This window comes from Leptonychotes weddellii, chromosome 5 (genome assembly GCF_054177405.1).
Source record: "Leptonychotes weddellii isolate Sample4059 chromosome 5, ASM5417740v2, whole genome shotgun sequence".
Lineage (NCBI taxonomy): Eukaryota > Metazoa > Chordata > Mammalia > Carnivora > Phocidae > Leptonychotes > Leptonychotes weddellii.
Window position 1 is genome coordinate 13,441,374 of NC_138373.1, and position 15,578 is coordinate 13,456,951.

Consider the following 15,578-nt stretch of genomic DNA (forward strand, 5'->3'; position numbering starts at 1 on the left):
AAGAATAAAAAAAAAAAAAAAAGCAAAGGTAGGTCACTGAAGCATCTGAGCAGCAGAGATCAATATTCTATACAGATTTCTTTGGCTACGATGTGAAGAACAGTCTCAATGAAGGAGGAGAGAATTTTACCACCCTGGTCAGGATTATTTTCAGAGCACTGCCTCTTCAATCAAATAATGTTTTTTTAAAGGCACTACCTTACCTAAGATAACAGTGAATGAAAAACTAGAAAATAAAATTCAGGTTTTTTGGTTTTAATTTTTAAGATTTGCTTCGTAAGTTAATTAGCTTTGTAGCTACTTTAATTAACATTTCAAATACCAGGTGGTCTTTGTTTCTGTTCCTTGATGTCCCTTGATGTCCCAGAACATATTCTTCTGTCTAAATATTTAAGTCTGACAGACCACAGGTCACCTACACACAATCTCACTGCAACCAAAGCACGAGAGCCTTTTAACCGGGTGTTTGTTGAGACCAGAGGATGTGAAATTTTAACTGAGCAAATCTCGTATTATTAAATGTCGTTAACCTGAGAAGCTGTTCAGGAAGCCATTTAAGGTTTTTGGGGAGGATAAAATGTTCTTTCATGTTCAAATTAAGCCTGACTTTACTTGCATAAAAAGCACTTCTATAAGAAGAGGTACTCCAATCTTGACCTTTATTATCTTTTTGGTATTAATTTATCTTTATTGTGATATAATTCACATGCCATAAAATTCAGCCTTTTAAAGTGTACAATTCAGTGATTTTTGGTATAGTCACAGAAATGGACAACCGGCACCACTCAATATTTCTAGAATATTTCCATCACCCCCAAAGAAAACCTGTGCCTGTTAGTGGTCACTTCCCAGACTGCTCTTCTCCAGTCTCTGGCATCCACCAATCTACCTTCTGTCTCTACAGATTTACCTGGTCTGGACATCTCATGTAAACGGAATCATACAATATGTGCCCTTTTCTGTCTGTTTTTTTTTTCACCTAGAATAATGTTTTCAGGGTTCATCCATGTTTACTTTTTTAAAAAAAAGTATTTGTTAATGGAGAACTTGAACAGAAAACCAGGCAGAGTAGTCTAACAAACCTCACTGTGCTTTCATCTAGTCTCAACAACAGTCATCCTATCTGATGTGAAATGCTGGGGTCCAGGAGCCAAGAGCAAGAAACGATTCTCAAGGTATCTTCGATGCAAAAAGGGTGGTTTTATTAAAGCACAGGGGCAGGACCTGTGGGCAGAAAGAGCTACACTGGGGTTGTGAGGAGTGACTGACTATATATTTTCAAGTTGGGAGGAGGTTAGGGACAGCATAAGTCTCTAAGGAACTTGGAAGCAAGGTTTCCAGGACCTTGAGGGGCTAGCTGTTGTTAGGATAATGTCATTTACTACTGTCTAGTAAGACCCCAGTCATGAGACCCTTCAGCTGTATATCAGGGAGCCATATGTTTGGAGGATGATCACTAACTTATATCTTGGGGTGGAGGGGTAGAGAAAAAGGAAGTTTCCAAAGGGATTTTTGATGTTTTTTGTTTTTAAAAAAGATTTTATTTACTTGACAGTGAGAGAGGGAACACGAGCAGGGGGAGTGGGAAAGGAAGAGGCAGGCTTCCCACTGAGCAGGGAGCCCGACGTGGGGCTCAATCCCAGGACCCTGGGATCACGACCTGAGCCAAAGGTAGACACCTAACGACTGAGCCACCCAGGCGCCCCAGGATTTTCGACGTTAAAGAAGACTTACAGGATCCTGGCGGTCGGGCTAATGTCAAACTAAGGCTGCCTTTTGCCTTTAGCAAAGTATTAACATTGAGGCAGCTGAGTTCCTGGAGGAAGGTCACCCTGTCTGTCCCAAGTACTTGTCAATGGGCTGTAAGTTGTAAGGAAGTTTAATTTTTTTTCTATATTTCTTTGGCCTTTGTTCTGCACATCATTACCCACACACCCACTGAGGGCTTCCTTAAGTCTGTTTCAGGAAAGGTAGCAAACAAGCAGATACCCACTCATAATAAAGGGAGGAGAAACTAAAGAGGAGAAGGAAAAGATAGAAGAATGCATAGTTGAGCTCTTCTTACCCTTTTGTGAGCTATCAGGAGGCAGTTGGAATGTTCATGTTCACAAGCAATTTCATAGTCGGGGATCAGATCCACCAAGTCACAGACAAAGTGTATCACCTCCTCGTGCCAGGGCACATTGGCCATGGTGAGACTGCTTGCTGAACTCTCCCCACAGTAGGTGACACCCTGGGGAAGCATTACAACAGTTACAGATAATTACAGACCTATTTAAATGTCATCGAACAAGAGTGTCAAAGCCAGAAAGGCTTCTAGAGATAATCTACCCAACCCCAACCCACCCAATCCAATCCAATCCAGTCCAGTCCAATCCAATGCAAAGATGAAGAAAGTAATAGTGCATTAGAGATGATAAAATCTGCTTAGGAGCTCACACAAGTAGGCAGGAGCTCCCAGGCCAGTGCCCTCCCCACCCTGCGACTGCAGTGCTCAGGTACCCTTGCTTCATGCTCATGCGGTCACAATCTATGCTAGGGCAGAGCACTGTATTTGAACCAATAATGTATCTTTTCATTCAGATTCCTTTGTGCACTATAATAGATTAATTCTCAAGGAATTATAATCTCCTGGACCACTAATGGAGGCATGGTTGACACCCACAAAAATTCAGTGAACAACTTACTCACTGGGAAAATAAATGAGCTCCCATTTTCCAGTGCAGCTGAGGTTTGGTAAGATTGGTAAGGTTTTCCTGTAAAGGGCCAGCTAGGGATCCCTTTGAAATTATTCTTTAAGGAGATCACTTGGTAATGCATTTTGTAAATGGATACATATAAACACAGATTCACGCCAAACAGGAAATACATTTGTGGCTATAAATACATCCCTTTCACACACTTACATGTATAAGCATGTGTCTCACCTCTCCAGAAATTCCTGAAGCTTTTAAGTCTTTTGAACTCTCCCTGACGGCCCAGGCATATAGGACCCCAAAGTTTCATAATTAAGTTCTCTCTTTGGTAAGTTACATAATGATGCATTTACCAATAATAAGGAATATCTTAACTTTGTAGGCTCTTTAAATACTCCAGGATCAAACTTTCTTGACAAGTGTTTTGAATATTCTAGATATGCTACTACTAAGGAGGGAATAACTGAAATAAAAAGACATCCACTCACACTCTCTTTCACACACACATGGATGTGGACGCATATGCGCGCGCACGTACACGCACACACACACACACACACAGATTGGAGGGGGTATGGTGCCACTTTATGAAAAAACCCACAGATGAGCACTGTAGAGTGACCATGACCCTGCAGATGGTGGAGCTAGGAGTTGGCTGAAGACTGAGATGAGCTCTGCAAAATGCTTGACTCCAGATGGCTGTTCAAAAAGATTACTGGTATGCTAAACCAAGATGACCTCTGCTGAACATAAACTAGAAGCGACCCAGCTTAGTTGTAATAAACAAGAGCATCTTCCCTATCAGCCCGATGATTTACAGAATTCATTAAACTGAGCTTGAGATTTAGGTGAATTTAAAAAAGCAAATAATATAAGAGTTTTAAAAATCTTTAGGTATGGCTGCAAAATTGTGCTAAATTTCCCCAAATGTATACAAAACACAAAAATGATTTATTGGTAGGTCAAATTAGTCATAAAAATGAACTTTATTTCAATTTAAATGCTGTTTATGATATGTGAATTATATGAACAAGCATGTACACAGTAGCTAATACAAAGGAATTTACTGTTCATATTTAAAAAGTTCCTTGAAACAGAGGTTTGAGATGAGAACTTACATTTACAACAAGGGCTTTGGAAAATATTTTAATATTTCCTACTTAGCAATAATAAATCATGAGACATTAAGCACAGACTTGCTTTGGAAAGGCAATGAGAGAATGAATGCCACAGCTGTATTATTATGCCTTCATGTGACACTTTCCCATTCGTTCACATAATGCTTCATACTTAGCCAAATTCTTTTACATAAAAGTTCTCATTTCAGCCAGACCAAATCCTCTGGGGTAGGCAGTGCGAGCAACTTTCTGGGCCAACCACAGAGCCCCAGTGTTCTCTGTGACAGAAGTGCTCTGGGCAGAAATCGGTGTCAGTGAATTAGTCTATGGAGAGTCACCTTTGGGAAGCCCGAGCCCTCCCTCAGTCAGGCTCCTAATGCCCCCTCCTCTGGTGCTCCCTTCTCTTCTCTGGCTACTTCACTCCATCCTACACTCCTACACATCCTAACCGATGACTTGCCCTGATTTTATTCCTGATCTCGCTACCTAAATTGTCTAAAAAGGCTTCATTTTCTGTATCACAGTGGTCTGCTACCTTCTCATCCTACCACTACCCTGCCCCCACCCCCTCTATCACCAGCACCAACTTTTCCCCTCACGATTTTGAAAAAAGAATGAACTCAAGAAAACAGATGGGTACAATGTGGCAACTGAAAAGCACTCACTTCAGAATCTATAGATTAAGGAGTGACAAGCAGACCCAAAGAAAGTTCCTGAAGAACAGGACAACTTATGCATCTCTGGGTTTGCAGTGAAAAGCATAACCCACACCATGACATTGGTGCTTTTCAGATGGATCGCTCTGTTCTAGGACATGAAGGCCATAAGGTCTTTCACTGGCTGCTTGGACAGTTTGCCTGGGGATTGAAGGTCTGTAGGAAGAGCAGTATTTTGTCAGTCTGACTATTTGATATTTTAATTAAACTGACTGGGTGTCAAAAGACCCCTGATATTGTTTTTGTCTCCTATAGTCTGATGAGAAATGTTGTCTTCATGACTTTTTGCACAATATACCCAAAACATGACACCCTATCCTAAAAATGTTTGAATAGCTCTTCCCACAAAAAAAAACAGCCCAAGCTTCTCAGCATGGCACGAGGCTTTCCTACGGAACTGCCCCATTCAGCATCCAGTTTTTACCTGGCTAAATTTTCCACCATGTCTTTGATCTCTGTTCAGGAACCCCTCCTCCATCTGATCCCATCTCATCATATCCTGTACATAGCTTTTACCAGATAACTGGTATAATTCTGTCTAAATTCTGAGCTTACAGAGGGAAGGGCTGCCCGTGTTTTTCTCTGTATCCCCAACCAATCTATGCTGAATGACCTAAAGATCAAGTCATATATTCTTCTATATGTCATTAAACTCCAGAACCCTCTTGTGATCTAACATAAAATTTCATTCACATTATTCAGGATTTTTCTGCTCTTTAATGATCAGTTATGAAGCAAGCTGGGGACCGCTATGTGAATAACTGGTAATATTCTTTACCTTTGTGCAAAGAAAGGGAGCGAGGTCAGGCTAAGACATTTGTTTTACAAAATGCACTCTGCAAGGAATGAGCTCTGTAGACAGTTACGGTGCCAAAATCGTAAAGGAGGTTTAAATCATCTGACAACAAATTATTACCGAGCACTTACTATTCTCAAGGTGCAATGCAAGGGAGAGAATATAAAGACATTTGGATTGTGTTGTGAAATTATGTTATGAAAGTTTCTCAATACGGCAGATGTTTATAACATGAAACACATTTTCACAAACAAGCAAGCAAATAATGATCACTAAGATTCTTGGGCTAGCAAATAAAGGCCTCTTTAAGTCTAATGAAGCTAAAATGCATGTTCATTTACAGGGAATAAAACAGAAAAATGTTTTATAAGACTAGCAGTGAAAGAAAAGAGGGAACCAATATAATAAAGAAATAGCTTCTATTGATTTAGTTTAAATAAATGTGCTTAACGAAAAGTGATCTAAATATTTACTGAATCCAGGCATATATTATCCCACTGCATTCTCAAAACAAACCTATTACAGTGATACTATTATTCTAATTTTAATATTGAGGAAATTTAGGCTCAAAGAGGATCAGTAACCTGGCCCAGGCTACATCAGTACTTTTTAGGAATGTATCAAAGCTGTGCTCCTCCCCATTCCCCGCAAGACTCCAGTGTGTGCAGACTAGGAGAGACCCTTGTGCGTGCACGCACACTCACACACACCTGGAAAAGACAAGAGACATGAACAAGTAATGTGTTTGCTTCTGCAGGGAGCCCCAGGCCTATCACTAGCCTACTGTCAATTTGTATTATCAATCTCACATCTTCAGGGCATTTACGTGACCCTGAGGTACTAAAATTTTAATGCCACGCCCTAGTGAGGGTCAGACCCTGGGAGACTTCTTTTTTTAATCAAGAGCACAGGTGAAGGACAAGCTTCCAAGTACCATTCTATGTCAGTGGGTAAATTTTACCCTAATTTGTGCTTTCACTGGAAGTGAAAGGGCCTAGTGTTTGGTGCTTTAAACCCAAGCCCTATCTCTACCAGAGCTACGAAGTACCACCAGGGTGGTCTCTCTTTTTCAAGCCCCGAAGGAACTCCCTTACAGACCTGACAAATGGCTATGCTTTCAAAAGTATGTTTATTTTAACACAGTTACTTCTAAATGTTTGTTTTTGGAGGAATCTGAGGTTACTTAGCCTACCATATTGCTAGCTCTCATCAAATGTTTTTCAGAGAGGGCTTGTTATTACTATTTTTAAAACTCCTCTATTTCAGAAAATTTTTCACTTTAATTAATAAGACAACAACAATAATGAAAATGCTTTTTCAGACCTTAAGCAGTTTAACTCTATTCAACAGGAAAGCCTGCCTTCTCCTTGACTGATTTCATTTCAAACACTGGGATTACAAAAGTAATGGACGCTCACTGTAATAATTCGCAGAGCACGGAAATGTGAAAAATAAAATTCCTAAGCCTCTCCCTGTCCTTCTTCTACATACAACACTGTGAACAGTCTTATATCCTTCCATACTTTTCTTATATCAATATATCCAAATGTATATGGTTAAAAATATAATCAATAAATATTCTAGAACTTGTTCTGCTTCCTAAGTATACTATATTCGGCAAACATCCCTTTTGCTACTTCAGCTTAAAAGGAAGATACTTCATTAACCTGCAGGACAAATCAGGGCTGAATTTAACAAAGCATGTGATCCAGTCCTCAACGGCTCAGGTACGGATAAGGCAGGCCGTTTCTCCCTCAGGCCTTCTACAAGAGACGAGCTGATCGCCACCACGCTTTCCCCTGATACAACTGTTATGTGTTAGGTTATATTTTACCATTCACGTAAGAAATTAAAATTGAGATTAGATTATGTATTTCTCTAAAAATTTTTAAATAAGATCTCTCCAAGTGACTCACTTTACTTCTGTAGACTTTGCCTTGTTTAGTAAGACCATCCATTTCCCAAACAACATATCCCTATCAAACGTTGTATCTCTGGTGCTTTGATGAGGCCTGGCACATGGAGAGAGCTGAACAATATCTGTTGGATGCAAGGGTAAAATAGTAAAATGGAACTCTAGTTTGAAAGAGGCTATGTTATTACAACACCTCAGCTGTAGACAGAAGTTACGTTAGTAGTCTGTCAAACTAAAAAATACCCATCAGAGAATTACACTGTTTACAAAGTAGTCATCTTTCTTTTAAAAATAATACTGGGTGATTCTTTTCTGTAAACAAGGAAGGAAGGAAAGGAGGGAGGGAGAAAAAAGGTGACCGTGTGATCCAGCCAATTTGCTTTATAATAGAAGTTTTACTGCAACATTGTTGGAGGCAGCATTCTTTAATAGCTAAATCACACATCAAAACACCATTAATCCCTGACGCTGGCAAGGTTTTCTTAAGCTGACACACACACTGCAGATGCAGTTTGCATCTTTGCATCATTAGAGCTCTTGCCAAGAGTAGCCTTTTTAAAATTAAGAGCAGTTTCAAAAGAAAAGAGTATCTTTGACCTGACTAGAGATGGAATGCTGCACACTCAGACAGCAACATTTCATCTCTTCCCACCTCCCTGGCCCTCCAGAGTACAGTACCACAGAAAGCGGGACTTACTAAAAGACAGCTGTGAAACTGAATATCCCCTGAAATGACACGGAGTACAACCGCTTCATACACATACACTGAAGAGTGGAGCTTTCAGAGACCGGGCGAATTTTCCAGTCACTTTCTCTCATTGTGTGGATTCTTAGTTGTCCAAAAAAACCATCTGCCTCGTAACACTCCACAGCTTTAACCACCATGGCATGCTGATGACTTCCAAATTATTACGGCCAGCCCTGTCTTATCCCCAGAACTCCAGGCTTATATAAACTATGGCCTATTTGGACCTGGACCTGTACACTGAAAAGATCTCTCAAATGATTGAGGCCAACACAGAACTCGTGAAATGACCCCCAGACTTGCCGCCCTCCTCCACTGGTCTTTACCGCCTCAGTAAATTGTTCCACATCCACACGATCACTTCAGCCAAAAACCCAGGTGCTATTCTTTTTTTTTTTTTTTTAAAGATTTTATTTATTTATTTGACAGAGAGAGAAATAGCGAGAGCAGGAACACAAGCAGGGGGAATGGGAGAGGGAGAAGCAGGCTTCTTGCCGAGCAGGGAGCCCGATGTGGGACTCGATCCCAGGACCCTGGGATCACGACCTGAGCCGAAGGCAGACGCTTAACGACTGAGCCACCCAGGCGCCCCCAGGCGCTATTCTTGATTCTGTTTGTTCTTTCACTCCCTGCATCTCAACTGGCAACAAGGTCTGTCGGTTCCACTTCCAAAATTTATCCCCAGTGCACCCACTCCTCTCCAACTATATCGCCAATGACCTTCCCCAAGCCACCACATCTCTTGCTTTATAACTGGTCTACCTACTCCTACTCTGAATCTCTGTAACCCACTCATGACAGCAGCAAGGTGATCTTCTAAAATCACAAATCAGATCACATCACACGCCAGCTTAAAACCTTTGCCCAGCACACCTACTATTCAAAAAGTTTACCATTAAACTTAGTATAAAACCCAATTCTTTTCTTGCTTGAAAGTTCTAACAGAATTTGGCCCCATTCCACCTCTGTGATTCACCTTGTGTCTCTGCCAACTCCAGCTGTCCCACTGAGATCACATGAGACCTCTCAATGCTCCCTGTGCCAACAGCACAGAGTGCTCTGACCCCAAGCCTCTGTGGACCGCATTGCTTCCTACTATTTAGGAATCAATTGTAAAAAAGTCATCTCCTCAGGAAAGCCCTCCTTATGAAATCTGAAACAGCCCATCACAATATCTACCAAAACAATATCTGCCCTTTGGCACATCAATCCATTTACAGGAATCCATCCCAAAGAAACACTGGCAAAAACAGGCCAGAGACAACCAGACACGACTGCCTCCTGCTGTAAGTATACAATACCACCAACCAATCTTGAAATGCAAACACACACACACGCACACACACACACACATCTGATCAATCTTCTCTTGATCTTACTTCCAATCTATAGGAAATACAGGGGGCACAGGAACGTGCAATCAGCAAAATCTACAATAAAGACACAGGGAACTAGCCAGGATAAATGATCCATTTTCTTCAACAAAAATTATTGGTGTGGGAGGTGGGACCGAGGAGAGAGAACACACTGAAGAGGAACTAACAAACTAAAAGAAATTGAAGAGAGAAATAATCCAATTTCAGTCAATGACCCTTATTTGGACCCAGATTCACGAAGACTGTTTAAATAAGAAGAAATAATTGGTCAAGTTTAAAACCTTCTATTTTCGATACTTGAATGACTATTGTTAATACCGTACAGTTGTTAGAACAGTATTCTGAATAAGTGTTTAAAGTGAGGATATATCTTTTAGAGACATATACTGAAACAGTTACGGATGAGTCATATAATGTGGGACTTTGCTTCAAAATAATAGGGTAAGGCAGAGAAAATGGGTAGGGGTAGAGTAGAAACAAGACTGGTCAGAGTTGGTAACTTTTGAAGCCAGGCGATGATTGGATGGAGGGTCATTAGACCAATCTCTACTTCTGTTTATGTTTGAAATTTTCCACAATAAAAGTTTATTTTAAAGCCAACCAATTCCTCACTATAACACTATTTTATTTCTCAAAATATTGTTACAATGTAGTTTTTGATTATTCATTTTGTGTTGACTGTCTACCTCTCTATAAATATAAGCTTTATAAGAGCAAAAGCTTAGTCTTTACTGTTTTTATCCCCAATGCCTAGAACAGTGCCAGGTTCCTGATCAATACTTCTGAATGAATAAATAAAACATCTGGGATCCCCCCGTAGAGTTTTAAAAGATGCTAACTTCACCGTGGCCAACAAAGCACCATGGGAAATATGATGACACTAGCCAGAAGGAGCTTACCTTCACTTCGATGAAGTCGGGATTCCCCAGGGACACCAGCTCAGCATAGGCCTGGAGTTCATCCACATTCCATGCTTTCACTAGAGTCAGCCTGTACACAGTACGCTGTTGCTAAAACAGAGGAAAAGCCAACTTTGTTTTTATCTTGGTGGAAGTCACACCTAGGAAGATTCTCAAATTTCTTCAATGAGAACCCAGCTTAGGTGAAATTCAGTATGAACTTTAGTAAGTCGAAGTTACATTTTGTAGAAAGATGAAAAAAATGTACACAATATAGTAAGATTCCCCTAAGCCTTTTAGGGGCACAGATGCTAGCATTTATCTTTTCTCACTCATAATCTCTAACACTAGACTAGGCACCCAAATGTTTCTTGACAACCACACAATGAATTAGATTTAGTAAGGAACAGCAAATTGACCAAATAGTTTAAGACTGTTGAAAATTAATTCAAATAACCTTCAGGCTTTCAGGTACCAATCACTCAAGTGTTTATGATAAGAATTTCTAATGACTCTTGTCCTCTTTCCTGCTCTCTCGTCATTTAATGATCTTGTTGGCAGAAAAGGCACATTTATGAACTGTCAGTGTTGTCACCTGTTTACCCTTTAACCAAAAGAGGTACTGGTTTTCTGAAAAGCAATTAGACACCAGACATCAAAGGCTTTAAAAAGTTTATGCTCTTTGACTTTGTAACTCCCTTCCAGGACCCAAGACAAATTTTTAAATGTTCAAAGGCTTATTTCAACATCTCAGAACATTACTAATAATAGTTGAAAACCTAAAGCAAGAGTGGGGGGCAGGATCTATGACTTGCCTCTAACCAATAGTGTATGGTAAAGGTGATGTGATGTATGTGCTTATGTGTGAATGATTACATCCATCTGCAGCAAGTTCTCGGGCAATATCCATGCTTTAAGTAGCAAGGTTCAAAATACTTGAAAGAAAAACAAAGTGAGGTGAGAAATGAACAAAATGACATCAACCTCTCTACTTTTATCTATGTTTGAAGATTTCTATAATTAGTGAAAAAGAAGAAACACTTGAGATCTTTAGTGAAAAAAACTAATGAACAGTATTAGGCAGCCATACCATAAAATTTTCTCAAAAATTATTTTAAAATACAGTATATAATGCATGAAAAGACAGAAATCTTCCAAATTCCTCTTACATAACTAGAATTCATCTAACAAAAATGGCAGAGAACTGCAGACCACTCTCATTTGTACTTATATACACAAAAATCTTACAGAAATTTTAGCAGATAAAATTCAGCACTATGTTAAAAATTCTAGGAATGTGGGGCGCGCCTATGTGGCTTAGTCAGTTGAGCGTCCGACTCTTGATTTCAGCTTAGGTCATGATCTTGGGGTCGTGGGATGGAGCCCCGCATCGGGCTCTGCGCTCAGCGAGGAGTCTGCTTGAGATTCTCTCTCCCCCTCTCCCTCTGCCCCTCCCCGGGCTCATGGTCTCTCTCTAAAATAAATAAATAAAATCTTAAAAAAAATTCTAGGAATGCAAAGACGATTCATTACATGGTTCAACACAGAAAAATCCACGTGGTCATCTTCAGAGATACACAAAGATATTTGATATAACTTAACAGCCATCCCTAATTTTAAAACAAAGTAGAATAAACAATCAAAGACCATCTGGTAACTAAACAATTAAAACACGTTCTTAACATAAAGAAAACACTTTCCAGTCAATAGTCAAATTCATTCTCAGTCATTTAAAAAATACAGGCATTCCCATTTAGTCAGACTAACAGAAGAATGTCCATTCTGTTGTTTTTATCAACACTTCCCCTGAAAGTTAAAATCAAAGCAGTAAGGCAAGGGAACAAGAATTATTGGATACTATACAAAAAATAATTACTTGCAAATGATATAACTGACTTCTTGGAAACCTAAGAAAGTCAACTAAAAAAATTATGCTACGGAAAAGTGGCCAGTTACTAAATAAAAGTATAAAAACGAACAACTTTCCTGGCATAGATTAGTGGAGTAAATATGGGTGCTGGGGCCAGACTGAATCCCAGACCACATACTTAGCTACCTTTACCCCTCTGTTCTCAGTTTCTTCTTTTTTTTTTTTTTAAGATTTTTATTTAATTACTTGAGAGAGAGCACAGAGAGAGAGGGAGAAGCAGACTTCCTGCTGAGCAGAGAGCCTGACGTGGGGGCTCGATCCCAGGACCCCCGGGATCATGACCTGAGCCGAAGGCAGATGCTTAACAACTGAACCACCAGGCGCCCGTGTTCTCAGGTTCCACCCTATGTAAAATGGGGGTCCTACACAGGATAAAAAGCATGAATCCATGTAGAACTTAGAACCCAGACTGACACCAGTAGGTCCTAAACAGTATTAGCTACTAGATCCCAGCAATGACCACTATGAAATGCAAGGCAAGGCAAATTCTACTTAAATTGTAAAATACATTTATAAAATACCTAGTAATTAGTTTGTGAAATAACATGGACAGTCAAGAAAATAAACTTTTCTTTCTTAGAGAGTCAAAAGTTATATGTGCGTTTTTTACTGGAGGGCGTCAATACCCCTAATATCCACATTGTTCAAGGGCCAACTGTATAAATGATACACATATCTTATATATTACAGTATATTATATGTATTATAGTATACTATTATATATAACATATAATGGATATATATCATACCCAAAAGAATGAACAAACTTCATAATACAAACTAACCTATCCAGTGGCCTTGATAAATTCACTTAATTTTAATTGTTTATTTTACTGGACTTTGTATACAAAATGTCATCTGCAATAAAGTTTTTTTACTTCAAAAAAAAAAAAAAAGAAAAGAAAAGAAACTTTTCTGAGACCTAAACAAAACCTCACCTACATGGAGAGCCATGATAGATTTATAAGCAGAATGTTAACTCCAGTGGGAGTTTAAAATTCCTTTGAACAAATAAACTGGCCATGATACCAACGGTAACAATAGCAGGAGTTAGCAATCACTTAGCACTTACCACACGCTGTGGTTTTAAGTGGTTAATATCATAGCAAAGATTCCAATATTTGTCCAATCTTTACAACAAATCTTACAAAATAGGTCTGATTATTATCTTCACATTACAGTTATGAAATTGAGGCCTAGAGCGGTTGAATGAATTTCCCAAAGTTACACAGCTGGAAAGCAGCAAGGCTGGGATGTGAACCCAAAGAGTACGGCTCTCTCTAACCCTAACCCTAACCTTTTAAAATTGTGAAATGAAACATACAAAGAGAAATGTATATAAAACATGTATGTGTAGCTAAAGGGGTTAATATAAAGAAAACACCCATCGCTCAGCCGCCATCTGTTCCCTTTGTCCCAAAGAAACCTAATATCCTGATGTTCACATTACTGTTTTAGATTTTTGCCTGTTTGAAAGCTACATAAATGGAACCATTGTTCTTTTGTGTCTTGCTTCTGTCATTCAACGTATTTATATAAAATGCATCCATGTCACTGGATGTTGACATTTTCTCATTTTCTTTGTCATCCAGTATTCCATTATTGGAATATACAACAATTTATTCAACCATTCCCCCACTGATAGACATTTGGATCACTTCCACTTTTTAGCTGTTACATAAAAAATGCTGTTACATTTTTATGACACTGGAGTTTAATTCTGCCTGTTCTAAGAAACTGTATGAAATGCTATTATGACATATATTCTTTTAGGTCTGGCTTCTTTCATGGAATTTGACATTTGTGAGATTATCCATACTGTTGGACCTAGCTGTACAGACATTTTCATTCCCATTCAGTGCTCCATTATACGAATATACTACTAGTGAAAGTTGCCTGTTTTTTCCCAGTTTGGATCTCTTACAAAATAACGTTGCCATCAGCATTATTATACTTAACTCTTGGGATGCACGAGAGCACATATTTTTCTTGGATGCACCTCAGAGCAGAAATGCCAGGTCACTGGATGTGTATTCACGCAATGCTAGCAGATACTGCCAGCCCAGCTCCCGAAGTCATTCCACCATACTTTCACCCGCCGTGTCTCGGAGTTCCAGCTTTTCTTCACAACACTTGGTGGTGTTAGTCTTCAAATTCTGCCACCCTTGCATTGTTTTATTTTGTATTTGCCTGATTACTAAAGAAGTTGATTATGTTTCTGGCCATTTGGATGTTGGCTTTTGTGAAGTACTTGTTCTAGTGTTTTTAAATATTTCTCTAACGGGCTGTCTTTTTCCTATTGATTTTTTTTTTTCAAATTCTTTTTATATTCTGGCTATAAGAGGGCTATTATAAATGTCTTAGAAATATTTCTACACACTTTATGGCTTTCCTTTTCACGTTCTTCGTATCTTTTGATCAGCAGAAATAACTAATTTTCATACCTTTTTATCTATAGCATATTTATAATCAAATCACTGTAGACAAAGAAAAGCATTATGGGGTTACTGGAAAAGGAGTATTATTGGACTTGATTAGATTAGTTTATTTCAAATTATCAACTTCACATTCTGGGTTTTGCTGTGTCTGTGGGGAGCTTGCTCAATGGAATCATTTCAGAGACTTTATTTAAAGTCTGTTTAAAATTAGTTAAAGCAGTTCCTAAGGCTCTAGGAGAACAAAAGGGTGTTAGACTAGTTAGATTAGATTAAAACAAAAACTGGGTGCAGATGTTGCTTGAAAGGTGAAAGCTGGAATTTCCTTTGCAAAGGAAATACTTAACACTGTTATTTTATCCTTCTTTTTGTTAAAAAAAGAAAAAAGTGTAAACTGGATGGTATTCATTTAATTTGAATTAAACTTGGTTTTTTTTTCCAGTTTGGGGATTTAGTACTTTTAATTTGCATAGGCTCTGGAATGGTTATTACTGCAGAATTTTCTGAATGTGGCGTATTATCTGTAGGGACAGGTATAGTGTGACACCACAGAATACAAAAATGAGCATGAAGGTATTTAATTCAGGCAAACAGTTTAGCTACTTGCTGTTTAGTGTTCAGTGTTATTTGTAAAATGTCACAATGTGATTTGTCAAAAATGTCAAGAAGTTGGCATGTTATAATTTCATGTATTTTCTGTTAAATTTGAGAGTCTAAGATACCCCCGACCTGCCCAGTGGTGCACACAAACACAGTAATATAGGGGGCTCAGGGGAGATATTTGAAAGTAATATCACATCAAATGTGGCTGGTCTCTAGCAAGACACCTAGATATCTGTTCACTGCTAAAATTTAAACCAGATCTTTGTGACAGATTTTAAATTTGTGTTTTAACTTACACTGTTCTTAGAGGGAAGCAATACATGAACTGAAAATACCTGGACTAAAAACT

General features: G+C 38.9%; 1 protein-coding gene across 3 annotated transcripts in view; it reads right to left on the reverse strand.

Moving 5' to 3' along the window:
• The window catches only part of LOC102743782 (S-adenosyl-L-methionine-dependent tRNA 4-demethylwyosine synthase TYW1), a 193,645-nt gene that overhangs the window by 20,222 nt on the left and 157,845 nt on the right, over window positions 1-15,578 (reverse strand). For 2 of the 3 annotated variants that reach the window (XM_081819626.1, XM_081819625.1), the window contains 2 exons: window positions 10,262-10,372; window positions 2,066-2,233 (listed from right to left, as the gene is read on the reverse strand). In XM_081819626.1, the coding sequence (XP_081675752.1) occupies window positions 2,066-2,233; window positions 10,262-10,372 (279 nt within the window). The remainder of the gene's footprint in view (window positions 1-2,065; window positions 2,234-10,261; window positions 10,373-15,578) is intronic. The other variant, XM_081819628.1, reaches the window with a different exon arrangement.